We start from the raw sequence: 15,819 nt of genomic DNA, 5'->3' as shown, positions 1-15,819 counted from the left end.
ATAATGTAGGTTGAATTCACTCCTGGAGTGTAATAATCTTACTCCAGACCATTTCGGAGCAATACAAAGAATGTAATCCATAACATTCATTCTGTATTAGCTGCAGTCTTAATTTCAGAGCATTCTACAGGCTTCTTATGAGAAAGGATTAATCATTCCTTAAAATGAAACAAAACTGTTGTTTGCTTACCCCCCATCCCTAACACACACACCCCTGCCAAAAATATATAAAAAAGAGAGAATAACTATATCTTCCTGTTATCAGCAAAGAAGCTACTCTCATTGAGCCAGATCACAGATGATGACTGGTGGTGGTATTGTATTTTAATATACACCAGTTGAGGATAGTGCCCATACAGTTTAGAAGAGAGCAAGGGTTGTATTTAAAAAACAAAACAAAATTCGAACTGATTTGATGTTAAATCCAAAAATATAAAACACATAATGTAATAATTATTGCTTCTACTGTAGATTAAGGGGCAAATTCTGAAGCTTCCCTTCCAGAGGGAAAAGGAAGTATTATCGTATCCCATCCTTTTTTAAAAGGGTGCCTGTAACTGCTAAGTTGCTAGATGCGTGACGTGAAAGCGCATTCTCTAAGTGAGCCGGTCTCTGAAAGAGACTTGCTGCTTGAGGGAGCCAAAATAAGGATTGTTCCCTGTTGCTTTTGACTCACTGGATCCAGGCAGATCCCAGTTTCCAAGTTTCTTCTATGTAACAAGTTCAAAATATTGACAATGGAGGGAGGTCTATCCTCCTTTTAAACTGTATTTGAAAACACTTTGTGGCAATATCATTCTGCCACAAAGACAGCTTCTGCCAGTGGGTAATCCCAAGGAACTGTTTGGATTAATAGAATTGGTGCAATGAAATTAACTTGATTGTGATGTCTTTGATTCCTTAACATCCTCTACTGCTATTAGTCTGCAAAATATTAGTAAGGGGCAACAAGTACATACTTTGGATTTTTCACATGTCAAAGTGTGGTTAAAACCACTTCTCAAAAAATGAAACCAAGAAAATATTGTTGAAAATTTAAACATGTGCTTCTTTGCAAGATCATGGACCCAATGCTTAGTTTTGCCCTTAGTTGAGTAGGTATAGTTCTGATGGACTTCATTGGGAAGAGCACCTGGGTAAAGGCCTGATTCAGGAATGCACTTAAGCTCATGCTTAAGACCATCCCCATTTAGGATAACACTTAAGCACGTGCTCATCTTTAGGCATATGCTTAGCAACCATTGTCTTCAAAGGGATTTAAGCATCTGTTTAAAGTTAAATGTGTGCTTAAGTGCTATCCTCAACAGGGATGCTTTCCTGAATTGGGCCTAACTGAGGAGAAAACTAAACCATTTATCTATCTACATTTCTGTGTGTGAGCGTACGCATACACATTCTGTGTATCCTAATTATTTAGTAATAAATACCAGAATTTGCTTAGAAATCTAAAAATATTGGTAACATATTAACCTAATTTTGTTGCTGTTTTCATGATTTGCAGAACAGTAAACCAGATTCATTATTAAAAATGGAAGAGGAACACAAATTGGAAAAGACACCTTTATCAGGAAATAAGGACAATAAATTTACATTTTCTTTCTCTAACAAGAAACTGCTTGGGTAAGTAAAAATATGGCAATACACACTGAATTATAAAGGATAAATGTACTATATGGATGGGGGGGTTTTAGACAGGGAGGTGACAAACTTGTCCTTATGTTCAAAAGTAAAAATTGTGCTTACGTTTTTATTATTTTTAAGTACCATAAGTAAATTCTTTTTACAATATGCTTAAAATATTTCTTAGTTATGAAATCGGATCCCTAGTAGTGGTTTTACAGAGATAGTAGCAGTTCAGATTAATTTGTATGTGTATCGTTTTACATTGATTGTCTAGTTAGAATGTGTCAATTATAAATCTCTATTACCGGTAGTTTATATCTTGGCTGTAAAAACTTGCCCTAGGCTAAAACACCAGTATTTTTTCATTAATGCTTTTTTTAATCCCACTTTTCTCAGTAGTAAAAGAAAAAATCCCCTATTTTCTGGCATGGTTCTAATATTTACCTGATTAAATGAGACCTGGATCACTGAGTAAATAATATACATGTTAAAAAAATACTGGAACTGGTAGTCAGTGCAGCATTTCACTGGAGCTATTCCGGCCTTCTGGGTGTGTATATGCTCTTTAGAGAGACACATTCTGCCTGATTCTGCACTGTGATCTATCCCTGTGTGCCATTTGTAGTTGACCGGGTGCCCTTCTCATCTTCTCTCCTCTCGCTTTGTCCTCCTCGTCTCCCTTTCTTTTCCTCTTTTGTCTCGTCCTCCTCCACAGTTCATTTTATTGCAGACCTATTGGCTGAAATGAGAATGAGTCAGTGGTAGGTGTGGTTGGGACACTCAACCAGGTGTACTGGCTGCTACTGTTCTATTGGCATCAATATTAGGGAAAAATTCCACTGTGGTCAATGAGTCAAATCCTGAGCAGTCCTGGCCACCTGCAATTCCCACTGGCTCCATCAACATTTATCGATTATGAGGAAGTGCTTGTGTTGCTCCTGCCCTAAAGACCACCTCCTCCATCTCAACAGCTGAGAGAAACTGGCACGCATGCTAATGGAGACCACATCAGAGTGCTTGTTAGTTGCTCTATTCCCAATCCAGGCAGAGCACTCTCATCTCTAGAATTTGATCTGACAAAGCCCAAATTTTTTGGCCATAATGTCAATTTGAAAGGTTTATCTGTTCACTCTGGCAGATGCTTGAGGATGGTGCCTTAACTGGACTAAGCTTTAATTGCAGGCTGGAGGGATATTTTTCTGAGTTGACTTCTTGTCAGTTTGAGTTTTTATTTTATCCTGTATGTACGTCTCCCCGGAGATTAGGCTGGGCACATTCTACATAAATCAACTAAAAATGGAATGCAAGGATTTCATGTAGTATGTGTGTATTGCATATATGTTGATTGTATTATGGTCTAGATCCTTAGCAGGTAGAAACCAATAAAGCTCAATTGACAAACCAACAAAGCTCAACGTAGTGCTCATTTGAAGTCAGTGGAGCAACTCCAATTTGCACTAGTTGAGGATCTGGTCCTGTGAAACCTGTGCAAAACAATACACATGCAAACCAATGTGAACTGCCACTCTATCTTTAAAACTACCATGCTCTGATTTCCTACATGTATAAGAAATGTTACCTTGATATGTGGCTGTGTGTCTCCTTGATACGTTTTCCATGTGAAAATGTTATCATTTTGGATTTTACAATATTTGTCTCTATAGTTCCAAGGGAGTCAAAACCCAGTTGAATCCTGGTGTGTTTGGGTCGCTGCAAAATTTTAAAGAAGATAAAACAAAACCTGTGCGAGATGAATATGAGTATGTATCAGATGATGGCGAACTGAAAATTGATGAATTTCCAATTAGAAGAAAGAAAAACACTACGAAGAGAGATTTACCTTGTAAGACTGCATCCTGTTTTGTCTATATCTGTGCAATTAAATTGTATCCAATTCTTCAAAACTACTTTTTAAAGTTGTTATAAGTTTTACAATAAATAAAGAACATGTACAGATTACTTGCAGCACAAGATTTAAAATAAATACAATGGACTTAAATTGTATTCTGAGGCTGTACAGGTTGTTTCTGGAGTTAGTGAAAGGTCTGTCTCAACTTTAACTGTTTTTTTTTTTCAGTTTTATCAGATAAAAAAGAAACGCTACAACACACACCAGTTAAGAAGCCAAAGGTGGAATCAGGATTGTATAAGGTATTCTATTATTATCGTACCTTTCCCTGTTGTATCTGTGTGCCATTACACACATTTAGAAATACATTAAGGACTTGATCCCATGGGGTGCTGAGTCCTCTGACCTTGATCCACCTAAACACATGTGAGTATTGAGTAGTCTCAATGAAATAGTCAATGAATTATGTTTGCAGCCACTCCAAAGCCACTTCACGCTGCCAGAGTGGTGTAAAAGGGCCTTACTGTAAATTAAAATCAGACCCTTAATGTACTAAAGACTTGTAGATTTCTTTGTATCCAACTGTAATGTCTTTTCATTTAGCTAACTAGAGGTGACCTGCTATGTCTGCAGTGGATTGCATTAATATATTGTAGCAGATCGGGATTAGTTGTTACTGTGACTTGATTGCTCATATATTGTCCACTGCAGTGGTGAATGTAAATGGAGTCTAGGACCTGTCAAGCCGTCTGCAGAATTTTATTGTTAGACACCTCTCCACCCAAATGAGTTGTATGGCTCAATTCTCTTGCCACAGGACACCAGGAACTCCCGTTGTCTTCCAGTGGTGGCAGGGTTGGGCACCTGGTGTCTCATGATAGGCTGGCACAGCTGTGGCAGATGGATGCTCGGTCTGTGTGGGGAAGGAAGATGGCATGTGTCACTCACAGCAATTCCTCTGGACAATTAAGAAGCAGAGTTAGTGGACTGCAAGGATAGTCCTGTCCATTCTTCCTTATCCAGACTGATGGTACCTGCACTGCAGGAAATGAAGACAGTGGGAAAATTAGGGGGCTGGAAAGTTTTCAGGGAGGTTAGGGACAGGACTGGTTGGGGAGAAGAAAAGACAAAGAAATGAATAGGAAATAACTTTACAGGAACAAAATGTTGTCACTTTCCTTCCCTTTCACTGGGAAAGGGGAAGTAATACAAAACAGAGACATGACCAGGAATGATGGACAACTTTGTAAGCAGGTAACGAGAGAAGGAGACAGAACAAGAAGAATCATGTCCTTCTCTGGAGGGTGAGTGGGACCCGCTCGGCAGTGCTCACACTGGCACTACATTGCTGGCTCTGTTCTACGGACCTGGGCTCTGTTCCAGGACTCTTTCCTGGCCTGTGGCAGTAAATGAGCTCCCCTACTTCTTCATTTTCTTTGGGCACTGGTCAGCATTAATCCATTTCTACACAGTACTTTCCACAAGTTAATCTTAAAGTAATGTGAGCAGCGTGTTAGCATAGTTGGTGTTTTATATTACAGGATGCCCATGATACCTATTACATGATAACTAAGGGCTTTATTTACTGAGTACATAAGAGGAATTTTCTTTCCTTGTCGTCTCTCTCACATCTATAATGCCCCCAATTCAGCAAGATACTTAGGTATATGCCTAATGTTAAAGCGCTTGAGCACTCTCACTAGCTGCAATGGGACTGTTTATGGTCAGAGTTCAGGAAAGCTCTTAAGCACATGCATTGGTCCATTCCTATTCAGGATAACATTTAAGCACATGCTTAGAGTTAAATAGGGGACAATTTGCATGCATATTATATGATTTGAATCACTTGCAAGAAGCAAGGTAGACTGTTGACATAAACTGTATATATCCAAAGCATTCAGATTTCATGAATAGTGTAGACTTCTTTAGCTGTGTTTGGGGAAACATGATGGCTCAAGGAAATTTAAGGGCAATCAGAACTTTTCATCTGTACATTCATTCATGATTACAGTCCAGTAGTGACTCAAAATTGTTACCATTAGAGCTGAGCGAATAATTGATTTTTTTTGTTTCAGTGTTTGAACTGGAAAAAAATTGTTTAATTTCAAACCGAAACTGAATTTTTTTTAAATGAAATATCCAAATGAACCATTTTGACTTTTAAAAAAAAATCCTAATTTTTTATTCGCCCCAAACCATTGGCCGAATTCAACTTGAATTTATGAATAGTTTCAGTTGCCCCAAAACTGCATTTTTTGGCAAATTCACGGTTTGACTGAAAAAAATTCTCCCAGCTCTCATTCCCATTTGATGTGTCCGCCTGACTGATGTGAAATGAGATGACGGTCTCAGTGCAGATGCTAGAGCACAAATGTTCATAATACAAAACCAGTAGAAATTGCCATCCTTTCTTGGTGGTCTTAGCAGTGACACAAAGCACTGGATAGGCCTGAAGAAAGAACACTCTCTAGCTTGGGGGCAGGGATGCCTTCAGAAGAAGAGTGAGGCACATTGGAAAGGTAGCGTGGGGAAGTTTGCACTGCTGTTGCCTAGATGATAGATAAATAGGGGACTTCCATAAGTCTGGCACTCCTCAGAAGCATTAAATTGACTCTGAAAAGATAATATAACAACAAAGCCATAAGGAGACCCGTTCAAACTGTGCCCCTAACTTTTATAGTGAAAGCAAAGTAACAGTTCTGTCCTCAAGTTTTTGGGGGCTGAAAACTATTTGATGGCTTGCTGACTAATGTAGCTTGTTTCAATTTTTTTGACCCTTTTCCTTGCTTTGACAGACTGATGAGTCATCAGATGAAGATTCGCTTCACATTGACACAGAGGCAAAGCCAGGCCGCAACTCCAAAGTGAAGAAAGAGAGTGGAAGTTCGGCAGGAATTCTAGATCTTTTGCAGGCAAGCAAGGAAGTTGGGGGTTTAGAGTATAACACCAACAGGTAGGCACACCTGGCTGATGGTCCCTCTCTTAAAGCAAAATAATGCTCTGTTTCATGTGTGCAACTAACACAGGATTTTGCAATTTAGTAATAACTTTTTCTCCAGTAAACTAGCTCCTTCTATGTCCCATGCCCTGGAGGTGAGCAGGTGGAAAAGGTCCTGGTGGTATAATTATAAAATTAGAGGCATTCCCAGCTGTAAATGCTGAAAATCCACCGAAGAAATAACAATAAAGTAGATCGGGGGTAGGCAACCTATGGCACATGTGCCGAAGGCAGCACACGAGCTGATTTTCAGTGGCACTCACACTGCCCGGGTCGTGGCCACTGGTCCGGGGGGCTCTGCATTTTAATTTAATTTTAAATGAAGCTTCTTAAACATTTTAAAAACCTTATTTACTTTACATACAACAATAGTTTAGTTATATTATAGATTTATAGAAAGAGACCTTCTGAAAACGATAAAATGTATTACTGGCACGTGAAACCTTAAGTTAGAGTGAATAAATGAAGACTCAGCACACCACTTCTGAAAGGTTGCTGACCCCTGAAGTAGATGATTCATTCTAAAGGAGACAGTCAGTTAATGCAGCTTGAGAACAACATTAATTTATGCACCAAACAACTTGCATTCATTTTATAATGCTTGGTACGTTCCACACAGTCCTGATTATTGGTTGTTTGGAAGAAGAAAAAATTCAGGAAGCAGCAAATGGCTGTAAGAAGTCATTTCTCTAGAGGACATTAAGCATAAAATGGGTCTTCGTGGATCAGTCTGGGGCCTTGCTCATCTACAATGCTGTATGTGTGCTGAAAATGTTTTAGCAGAGGCTATTATAAGTGGGATATCAAATGTGATACCAAAATCTTTGAGGTCTGGCTAATAGTGAGAAATGCTGGGAGGCTTTTTACACTGTAGTGTTAAGCCCCAAACTGGAAACTATTAACGGGAAAGGAAAATATTTTACAAATTAGAGCTGCAAAATTTGGATCCAAATCACAAACATCCCAGACATAAGGGCTGTTTGGACCTGGGACTTTAGTTCAGGCCCATCTCAATTAAAACATACGTGTTAAATATCCCAAATAAATGCAAGGCAAATTTGATCTGTCCCCTGATCCAGCAAGGTATTTAAGTGCATGCCTAATCTCAGCATGTGAGTAATCCCATTTAAATTAATGGGACTGCTCACATACTTAATACCTGCTGGATCTGGGTCCCTGTGAGCTCAGCCCAAGGAACAACTCTCAGAATACAGGAGAGCCACAACTACTAACGATTTTGGGGTGAAGTAGCAGATGAAAAGTGCTGTGCCTGCTCCCCAGTGAATCCATGGTCCTGGCCAGGCTGTATTTCCCCTCTAATGGAAACCACAGAAATTCACTGTGGTGATCTTCTCTGACACACACTGTGTGTGTCCTACCTGCATGGGGCCTCCCTGCTTTGGCTCCACTACAGAGCAGCCCTGTTCATCAGATTTCAGCCCCAGTGAGCCTGCTTGAGCAGATACAGGCTCTGGGTCTCCGGCCCATTGACATCAGGAGGGGGCCCATCTCTTCACTCCACCCTGGCACAGTCCACTTCCTCATGTCCTTTAAAAATAGCAAAACAAATACCTCCCATGTACATGTCAGAACAATTTTCCCTTCTTCCTTTCTCTTCTCTCCCATCATCTGTATGATCATACATCTAATCTGGGTCCAGCCTTACTTGTCTTACTCACAATTGCAGTCCCACTGAGTAAAGAGAGCAAAATTTGGCCCTTCATTTCTAACCTCCTTTCAGCAAAGGCTATGTCTGTAAAAGGCCATGCTGTCTAGGGCCTAAAACCTAGGTGAAGGACCTGGGGTGCTGTACAAATAATAATAATAAAAATATCTGGGAATGCCTAGCACCGTGCAGGAATATGTTCTGTTTAGGTGGTACTCACATCATCTGACGTTTTCAGCAGAGAAACAGAAACGTGGACTCAATGTTAGGGACGTAAAGGGAGAACAGCTTTACTAATGTTTTATTTTAAAATGACCATGTATTTGTAATTATTAACCATACCACTGTGTTGTGATAGTGATTTGGAGTCTTGCACAAATTTTTAAAGATAATTCTTTAAAAGGCTTTATAGTTCTTTTTTATAGGCACTGGACTGGAACTGAGGCGACCTGGTTTCAGTGCCTGGCTCTGTCACAGACTCCCATTGTGACTTTGGTCAAGTCATTTAATTTCTCTGTGCCTCCATTTCCCATCTGTAAAATGGGGATGATGATGATTCCTTTCTCCTGTCCTTTGTCTGTCTTGTCTGCTTAGACCGTAAGGTCTTCAGGGCAAGGGCTGTCTATTCATATGTGTTTGTGCAGTGCCTAGCACAATGGAGCTCTGGGGCATCTAGGTTCTACGGTAACACAAATAATAATGTAAATAAATGTAAATATACAATTCTGGGAGACTGTACCAAAACCAAGGAGTGCACGATAAGTGGAGTGCTTTCCTGTAAAAGTCTTAAGGTGGTTAGAGAACAGTCCTGCACAACTTATTCAGGCAATGTCTTCTGAAATCAGTGGGAGTTTATGCCTGCTTAAAAGGAGTGTACAATCCAGTTCTTAGTATGGGAGAATCCAGGAAGCTATTAGCCCAGATAGCTTCGTTCAGTAAACAGGATTTACTGACCCCGGGAAAGAAAGCAAATCAAAATAAGTAGTTAAGATTCAAGGATGCTTAACAGTTGTAGTTAACAGGGATATAGGGACCTTAAACGTCCTGGCTACACAGAAAAAAAACCTGAACATTGTCATTCAAGGCAGACTTGATGATGATGATGTAATTAATAGAGTGAATCCTGGTCCAGAGGCCACCCTTGGTAGGCAACCTCCAGTCTTAAGAGACCACCCCAGTGTGTATTCCAGACTGTACTGAGTACCCTTTGCTTCTCTTCTATTAGAGGACCAATTTATTAGTAGCACTTAGGAGCAGCAGATCTCGATGTGATTTACAAAGGCGCGCAGTATCATTAGCCCCATTTTACAGATTAAGCAATCAATTTTTGTAAATTATTCAAAACAGGTTTCACCCTCTTCACGATTCACAAAGCTTATTAGTTGTGTGTGACAGACGCTAACCACAGTATTTTGTAAGCACAAAGCATCTTCCCAGAGCTGGCACACCTAGGTTGGAAATGTCAGCTGTCAGGCTGGATCATTGGGAAACCCGCCAGCTGGATCATTGTGGGTTTGCAGCAGCCGTTCTCTTTCCAGCCCTCCTGTCAATTCCATGTTGTCTCAGGATCCACGACTGGAGTAAATATGATTGAACATGACACAGGACTTATGGGAGAGCTGGGAGGGAGCTTGGAGCTCAGAAGGTGCAGGTGATCGGTGCTGTCACTGTTACCCTCTCCTTCCTTCCACTGGGTGTTTCATTTTTCTTGACACAGTTGCTAAACTGCAGCTTGCAGTTATGAAAGGGCCTTGGTAAAGTGGAATGAGCTCTTTCCCTGGGAGGTTCCAAAGAAGAAGAAGATACTATCTATCCATTAAGAAACTCTGGAAATTAAGAGCAATGCAGAGAATTCCAACAGAGATGCTTCACACTCAGTAGTGAACATATGGAATAAGTTGCCAAGTGAAACTGTAGCAGCAAATAGTATCAGTGAGTTTAAAAGAGAACTGGTTTGCTTTGTGATGGGTCGGGATTGAAGTGTAGAGTGCCAAGAAAGGCAGTAGAGGTGCAGATAAACCTGAAGGAGGGAGACTTGTGGAGCTAAGGGAGTTTTTACCCTTCAGGAGTTCATTATGTGACTGCTTACTCTGCCATTCAGACAGCTGTGTGAGATATGGGAAATGAACTCTGTGATACAGAACATCTCTTTGGAAGTTACTCTTGCTGGGATACATGTATCATTTAAACTCTGAGACATCTTTGCAGTGTTTTGGGGGAAACCTTGTCACTTGACTGACCCAAACTAAATTTGCAGACTCTCATTTTACCACTTTAACATCAATGCAGCTCCAGGGATGCTGGCAGTGGTGGGACTACTACTGTAGACAAGGCTCAAAGCGGGGCTACACAGGTGTAAAAATGCCAGGACCGTGTGAACACAAGGTCTGTTTTTTCAGTGGGGGGAAGAGGGGGGAAGAAGGGGGGTGTTAAGGGGAAGAGGAAGGGAGCCTAGATTAGAGAAGACTGGTAACTCTTGGAGAACAGACCTAGTCTTAGCTAATTGCTACTTTTGCCTAGGTGGAGGCAATTACTGCTTACCATCTGCTAAAGACTGTTTTTGCAGAGTTGAGTAACAACCTTTTAAAAGGCATGTCTTAAAAGATGGACCTGAGTCACAAAGTTTGGATCTGATTCCTGGTCTGCACTTTCCCAGAGTTTGGTTTGGACCCATCTCTAATTCCTTTACAATTAGTAATAAATATACACCTTTTAACCTGTAACTTCTTTTCTTCTTGCTCTTCCCCTCAAAGCCATCTCATATCTAAATGCTACATCAGAACTCATCATCGGATTAGAGAACAACTTTTGTTAATTCCATTTTCACCTAACACCTTGATGTAGTTTAGTCTTCTTTTCATATTTACACTTAAGTTTCTCAAAATTATTAAATACATCCTACTGAGGGGGAGAGATCACGTTACAAGACTTGCTTACAACTGTGTTTGCAGTGGGATATGACATCCGAATAGAGGCTATAAAACATAAGAATTATTAAAATTTGGTTCAGCCATTTTTGTTACATTGGGTGTATGACAGATAATGAGGCTGGCTGCTTGTTTGCAATGTATCAAACAGAAACGTTTGTGAAAATTACAATAATCCTCAAAGACTCTGGCTACATTGGTGCTATTCCATTGACTTCAATGGGTCACAAAGCTGTTCAATAACAGAATAGGAGTTAGCCCTCTCATTTTTCCTCCCCTTATACAAGGCACTGTATCCAGTGCATTCATAGCCTTTATGGCTTCTGAAATCAAAGTCTAAAATGCAGTAATAACTAAATTCTGCATGAATTACTATACTGTGTGTTGTAGCTTCATGGGAACATGTTGTTTCACTTTTGCCTCTTATATAAACAATTGGGTTTTGGTAGTGTGGGTATAAGCTTGAGTGAAAAAAGCTCCTGCCTAATGAAATTATTATATTTCATTTCATAATCACTCATTTTTTATTAAATATATATAAACGTGGTTTTTTTTTTAAATAGCAAAATCTCCCGAAAATACACACGTACTACAATGCTGCACAATGCAAATGCGGTACTGTTTGGTTTTCCTACCATGTATTAATAATTCCCATCTTTCTATGGTTTGGTTTTTCTTCCTCACAAATCAGCTAAAGTGGAAACGTTTTTCTTGGACACTCCACAAACCATTACTTAGTCAAACTGGTCTTGATCCACTGATCCAGTGGGAGTTGGATCAGACCCTGGGCCACAACTGTGCCCACAGTAGGTTGGGCCAACTTTGGAACTTAAAGTCTCTTATTTGGTGTGAGAATTCCCCCATCTATATCGTTTTAATGAGCTGTGATGTTACACCTACTGTATTGATACCCTCTTGTCAGTGTGAACGTTTCCTTTGCATATGGAGTGTGCAATGGCTGAACCAAGTTTTACTAAATTTTACTATGTTTTACAGATCAAGATTCTGTGTGAGCTGACAGTTTTCAGTGCAGTACCTCTTTCGGTTGCTGAGATGTAAGCAGCTGAAAATCACCAGATGCTTACTACACAGTGAACAATTATTGAAGTAAGCTAATTCCCCCTCTGCTCTCAAGGGTGACAACTTGCCAAGCACTAGTAAAGTATCTTTTAAAGGGGGAAAGAAAAAAAAAATACAGCAGAGGAAGTTACAAAAATGCAAAACCACTTGCAAAAAGGCATTAATTTATTCCAGTAAATTGCACAAAAATATCCTTTTCTCTAACCCTCCCCAAATCCTCTCCTTTAATACAAGCGAAACAAACAGTGAACAGGATATGCTCAGTGACAAAGCAGCAACTAGTTCTGCACATTGCTGCATATTTTAGTTGCTCCATCCAGTTTGGGGGCCGGTACAATTGTCTGCGAGGTTCTCTGTTCCCATTTTCCTATCATTTTCAAGGTGGGTGTCTTCATTGTTTTTAACTAACAGAAAGTTTACTTTTATAAATGGTATTTTAAAAAAATAATTTCTAAGGTTATAGAAAGGGGATATGGCTTTCCAAAGGTTACTAATTGCTTTCTGTTTCTTGTTGTACATTTTGTCTGGCTTAGAAAACAGAACAAAAATGACAATGCAAATCTGTAAGAACATGGCCTAATGAGAAACACTTTGCCTTATATTTAACTGTCTGTCTCTTTAAGAGGTTTTTACACACATGTTGAGTTTGTGGTTTGACTTTCAGAACCGCTGGTTTTGATCAGATTCCACAATTTATTTGTTAAAGCTTGTGTTGCTTTAGGCAATTCCTCTCTAATTCTCCCATTTGGTGGACAATTTTTGATGGTCTGTTTCCACTGTTTTGACAGTCTAGTGTTTGAGACAAACTGCTGAGCAAAATGTGAAGAAAATATGTTAATTTTTTGTAGATTTTGTGTACATTATGAATGCAACAGACAGAAAATGAAGGTGTTTGACAAGATAATGGGAGGATTAAAGTGTACTTCACCAAATAAATGTCTTGATGTTCTTTTTCATTGATTCACTAGCTGCTAAAACTGGCTTAACTCATTTTTAGGATTATTTACGATTGTGACTAGTTTCAAGAAACTTGCTGAATGTGTTCATGTTACTATGTCTGGAATCCTAAAAACCTTTAAAGGGGATTAAGTTAGCATTGAATAAGAGAATGTGACATGTTGTTGCTAATTTGCCCAGGAAATGTTCGGTATTAGTGGTTTCTATTGAATAGTGGTTTAAAAAAAACCACACACAACTTCATTTTGTCAGTGGTTTTTGCACTTTGTTTGCCTGAGCTTTAAAGAGTTGTAAGTATTGAGTATCTGCCTTTTCAGAAATTGCTTTCTTCTACTATCTGAAGAGATTAATTTTCTTTGGCATTCTAGGGAACCTGTTTTTCTTCCCTCATTAAACCTATGTGCTATGTAGAACACTTCCTTTATAGCTTACCACTTTTCTAGAATTTTTACTTACCCTTTGACATCAACCTACCACTGTAGGAGTACATTTTTTACAAAAGCTACATTTTTCTGGTGAAATATTAATCATCTTGTTTAACATCACTCTGAGCCTGATTGCATTTTTGACAGCTATGAATATCTGTCAGGGCTAGTGTAGGTCTACATTTTCTAAAATTCCTTTGCAGGTTATATTCATCAGTCTATATATACTGGTGCATAACTGTTCCTGGCTATTCTGTCCATCAGACACCAGTAGTAATGCAAAACCAGTAATAAATGCATAACTCTAGTCATAGTCCCACTTTCCTGAATCTTTCTTCCTCCTCTCAACTTATCCTATTCTTTGTCTCTGTTGGGGTAAGACACAAGGTCTAGAAGCTTGTTCTGTTTCCTGAAGTCCTGTTCTTCTGCTTGGACCACAAGGAAGAGAGTAAAGAGATGTGAGAGGGTGTCTCATACAGTAGCACTAAAAGTTGGGCTCTTTTTGACCTTGCTATAAAATTCCTCCAATTTATGGAGTTGGGATTGTCTTTACATCTTTAAGCAGTTTTTGTTCCTCTCCGGGGAAGGAGAGGATCTAGTCCTCTCTAAATATAGGGGTATAACTAACTCCCTTTGATGCTAATGAAGGATTCAATATGGATGGAGAATAGACTCTTGTGTGACTGCAATTTACTTGCAAAGGTGTAGTGAAAGGGTTTTTAGGCCAACAGAGTCGGAGGACAAGGACATTTGCTTCCTAGTCCTGTGAGCACTCAGAGTTAATATTCCATCACTTTCCCCTCTAACTGAAACGTCTCATTTTACCCTCTGTCTGGAAGTACTTAGATCCCACCTTATTCTCACCTCAGCTCTCTTCCAAGCAGCTCTGACCTCCTGATATAGCAGTCCTTTCAGCCGGTACTCTAGCGTAAGGAAGGCCTTCCTTCCTCTTCCTTTTCAGAAGATCCTGACTTCTGTTCCAGGAGCATATATTGGGATCGGGGGGAGTAAGAAGTCTGTTGTAGTCTACAGAAAGCAGCAATTCTGAATCCCTGTTCTTGCCTATTGAGAATAACAGAAATTGGAGCTGGAAAAGGTCACCTAGGCCATCCCAGCCTGTGCTGGATTTGTCAGTACTGTTTGTGAACTGCAGCAAAAAGGGTTAGAATTGATCTTTTAATAAATGTATTTAAATTTCTTGTTTATGGTAGAAATCTATAAAAAGCCCTTACATTGGGTGTTACCTGTGTAATTTTAAGGTGATGTATTTTGTCGTGATCCGTATGTAACTGTATCATTGCAAAGTGTAGTTTGAACAGTACCCTGAGCACCCTGAAGGATGGTGGTCAGGGAGAAGGGCTATTTACAAATATTACGTTGTTGTTATAAAACCCAAGCCAGTGCAGTTATCTGAGAATAGATTTTTATCAAACCAAACACCCCAAATACCTGAAATGTACAAGTTCTGCAGTGATGGAAATCATGTTAATATGCTTAACTATCTTGCTGGCTCAAGGCCTAGGAACTCATCGCCAGGAGTGTGAGGCTTTTAGATTGGGCCAATATTTTATCTAATTAAAAAAAAGCAATTTCAAACACCACTAATAACAAATTTTACTCCTAAAAAAGAACCAGAATGTCTAAACAAACACACACCACAAATGAGAAGCCATATGTTATGTTCTAGTGCAAAATATCAGCTCTGAACATATGATCCAAGCCTTACAATGTAGAACAGAATTTTCACTGTGTTCATAGAGCTGCAGCTGCAGGGTCCCCTAAACCCTGTCATACTGCACTTGTGACCTTCAGGATCTAACAGTGGTCCAGCCTTGTGTGTGGCAGTTGTGTAGGAGATGCTTGGAATGATACTATAACTCAGTTCTTTCATTGGATAGATTCAGATGCTTGGGTTTCCTTTCTTTGGTGGGGTGGTAGTGAATGAAAATGAAAGAAGGTCGCCCAGCAGTGATGGGCAAACCCTTTTTGTTATCTTGTTTGAGATTAAGGGTGAAATTTTCAAAAGCACGTCAGTGACTTGGGAGCTCACTGAATCCCATTGACTTGCCATGAAGCATAGACTCATAAGTCACTTTTGAAAATGGGACTTTGGCTCTCAAGTCACTGAAGCCGCTTTTGAATATTTTACCCTAATTTTTTTTGCCCCCTACTCTGCTCCACTTATAGAAGAGGAAATAAAATACATGCCATTAGTTTACTTGTGATTAATTTGGCAAATTTGAAAAACTCTAAGCAAACACTGTGAACATAAGAACAGTCATACTGGGTCAGAC

General features: G+C 39.5%; 1 protein-coding gene across 1 annotated transcript in view; it reads left to right on the top strand.

The window, feature by feature from the left end:
- Positions 1–15,819, top strand: part of PHF2 (PHD finger protein 2) — a 139,930-nt gene that overhangs the window by 110,348 nt on the left and 13,763 nt on the right. The window contains exons 14-17 of the mRNA XM_065407318.1: positions 1,502–1,620; positions 3,288–3,466; positions 3,701–3,774; positions 6,268–6,425. Coding sequence (XP_065263390.1) covers positions 1,502–1,620; positions 3,288–3,466; positions 3,701–3,774; positions 6,268–6,425 — 530 coding nt within the window. The remainder of the gene's footprint in view (positions 1–1,501; positions 1,621–3,287; positions 3,467–3,700; positions 3,775–6,267; positions 6,426–15,819) is intronic.

The sequence above is a fragment of the Emys orbicularis genome, chromosome 7, assembly GCF_028017835.1.
Source record: "Emys orbicularis isolate rEmyOrb1 chromosome 7, rEmyOrb1.hap1, whole genome shotgun sequence".
Lineage (NCBI taxonomy): Eukaryota > Metazoa > Chordata > Testudines > Emydidae > Emys > Emys orbicularis.
This window is presented reverse-complemented; position numbering and strand designations above follow the sequence as displayed.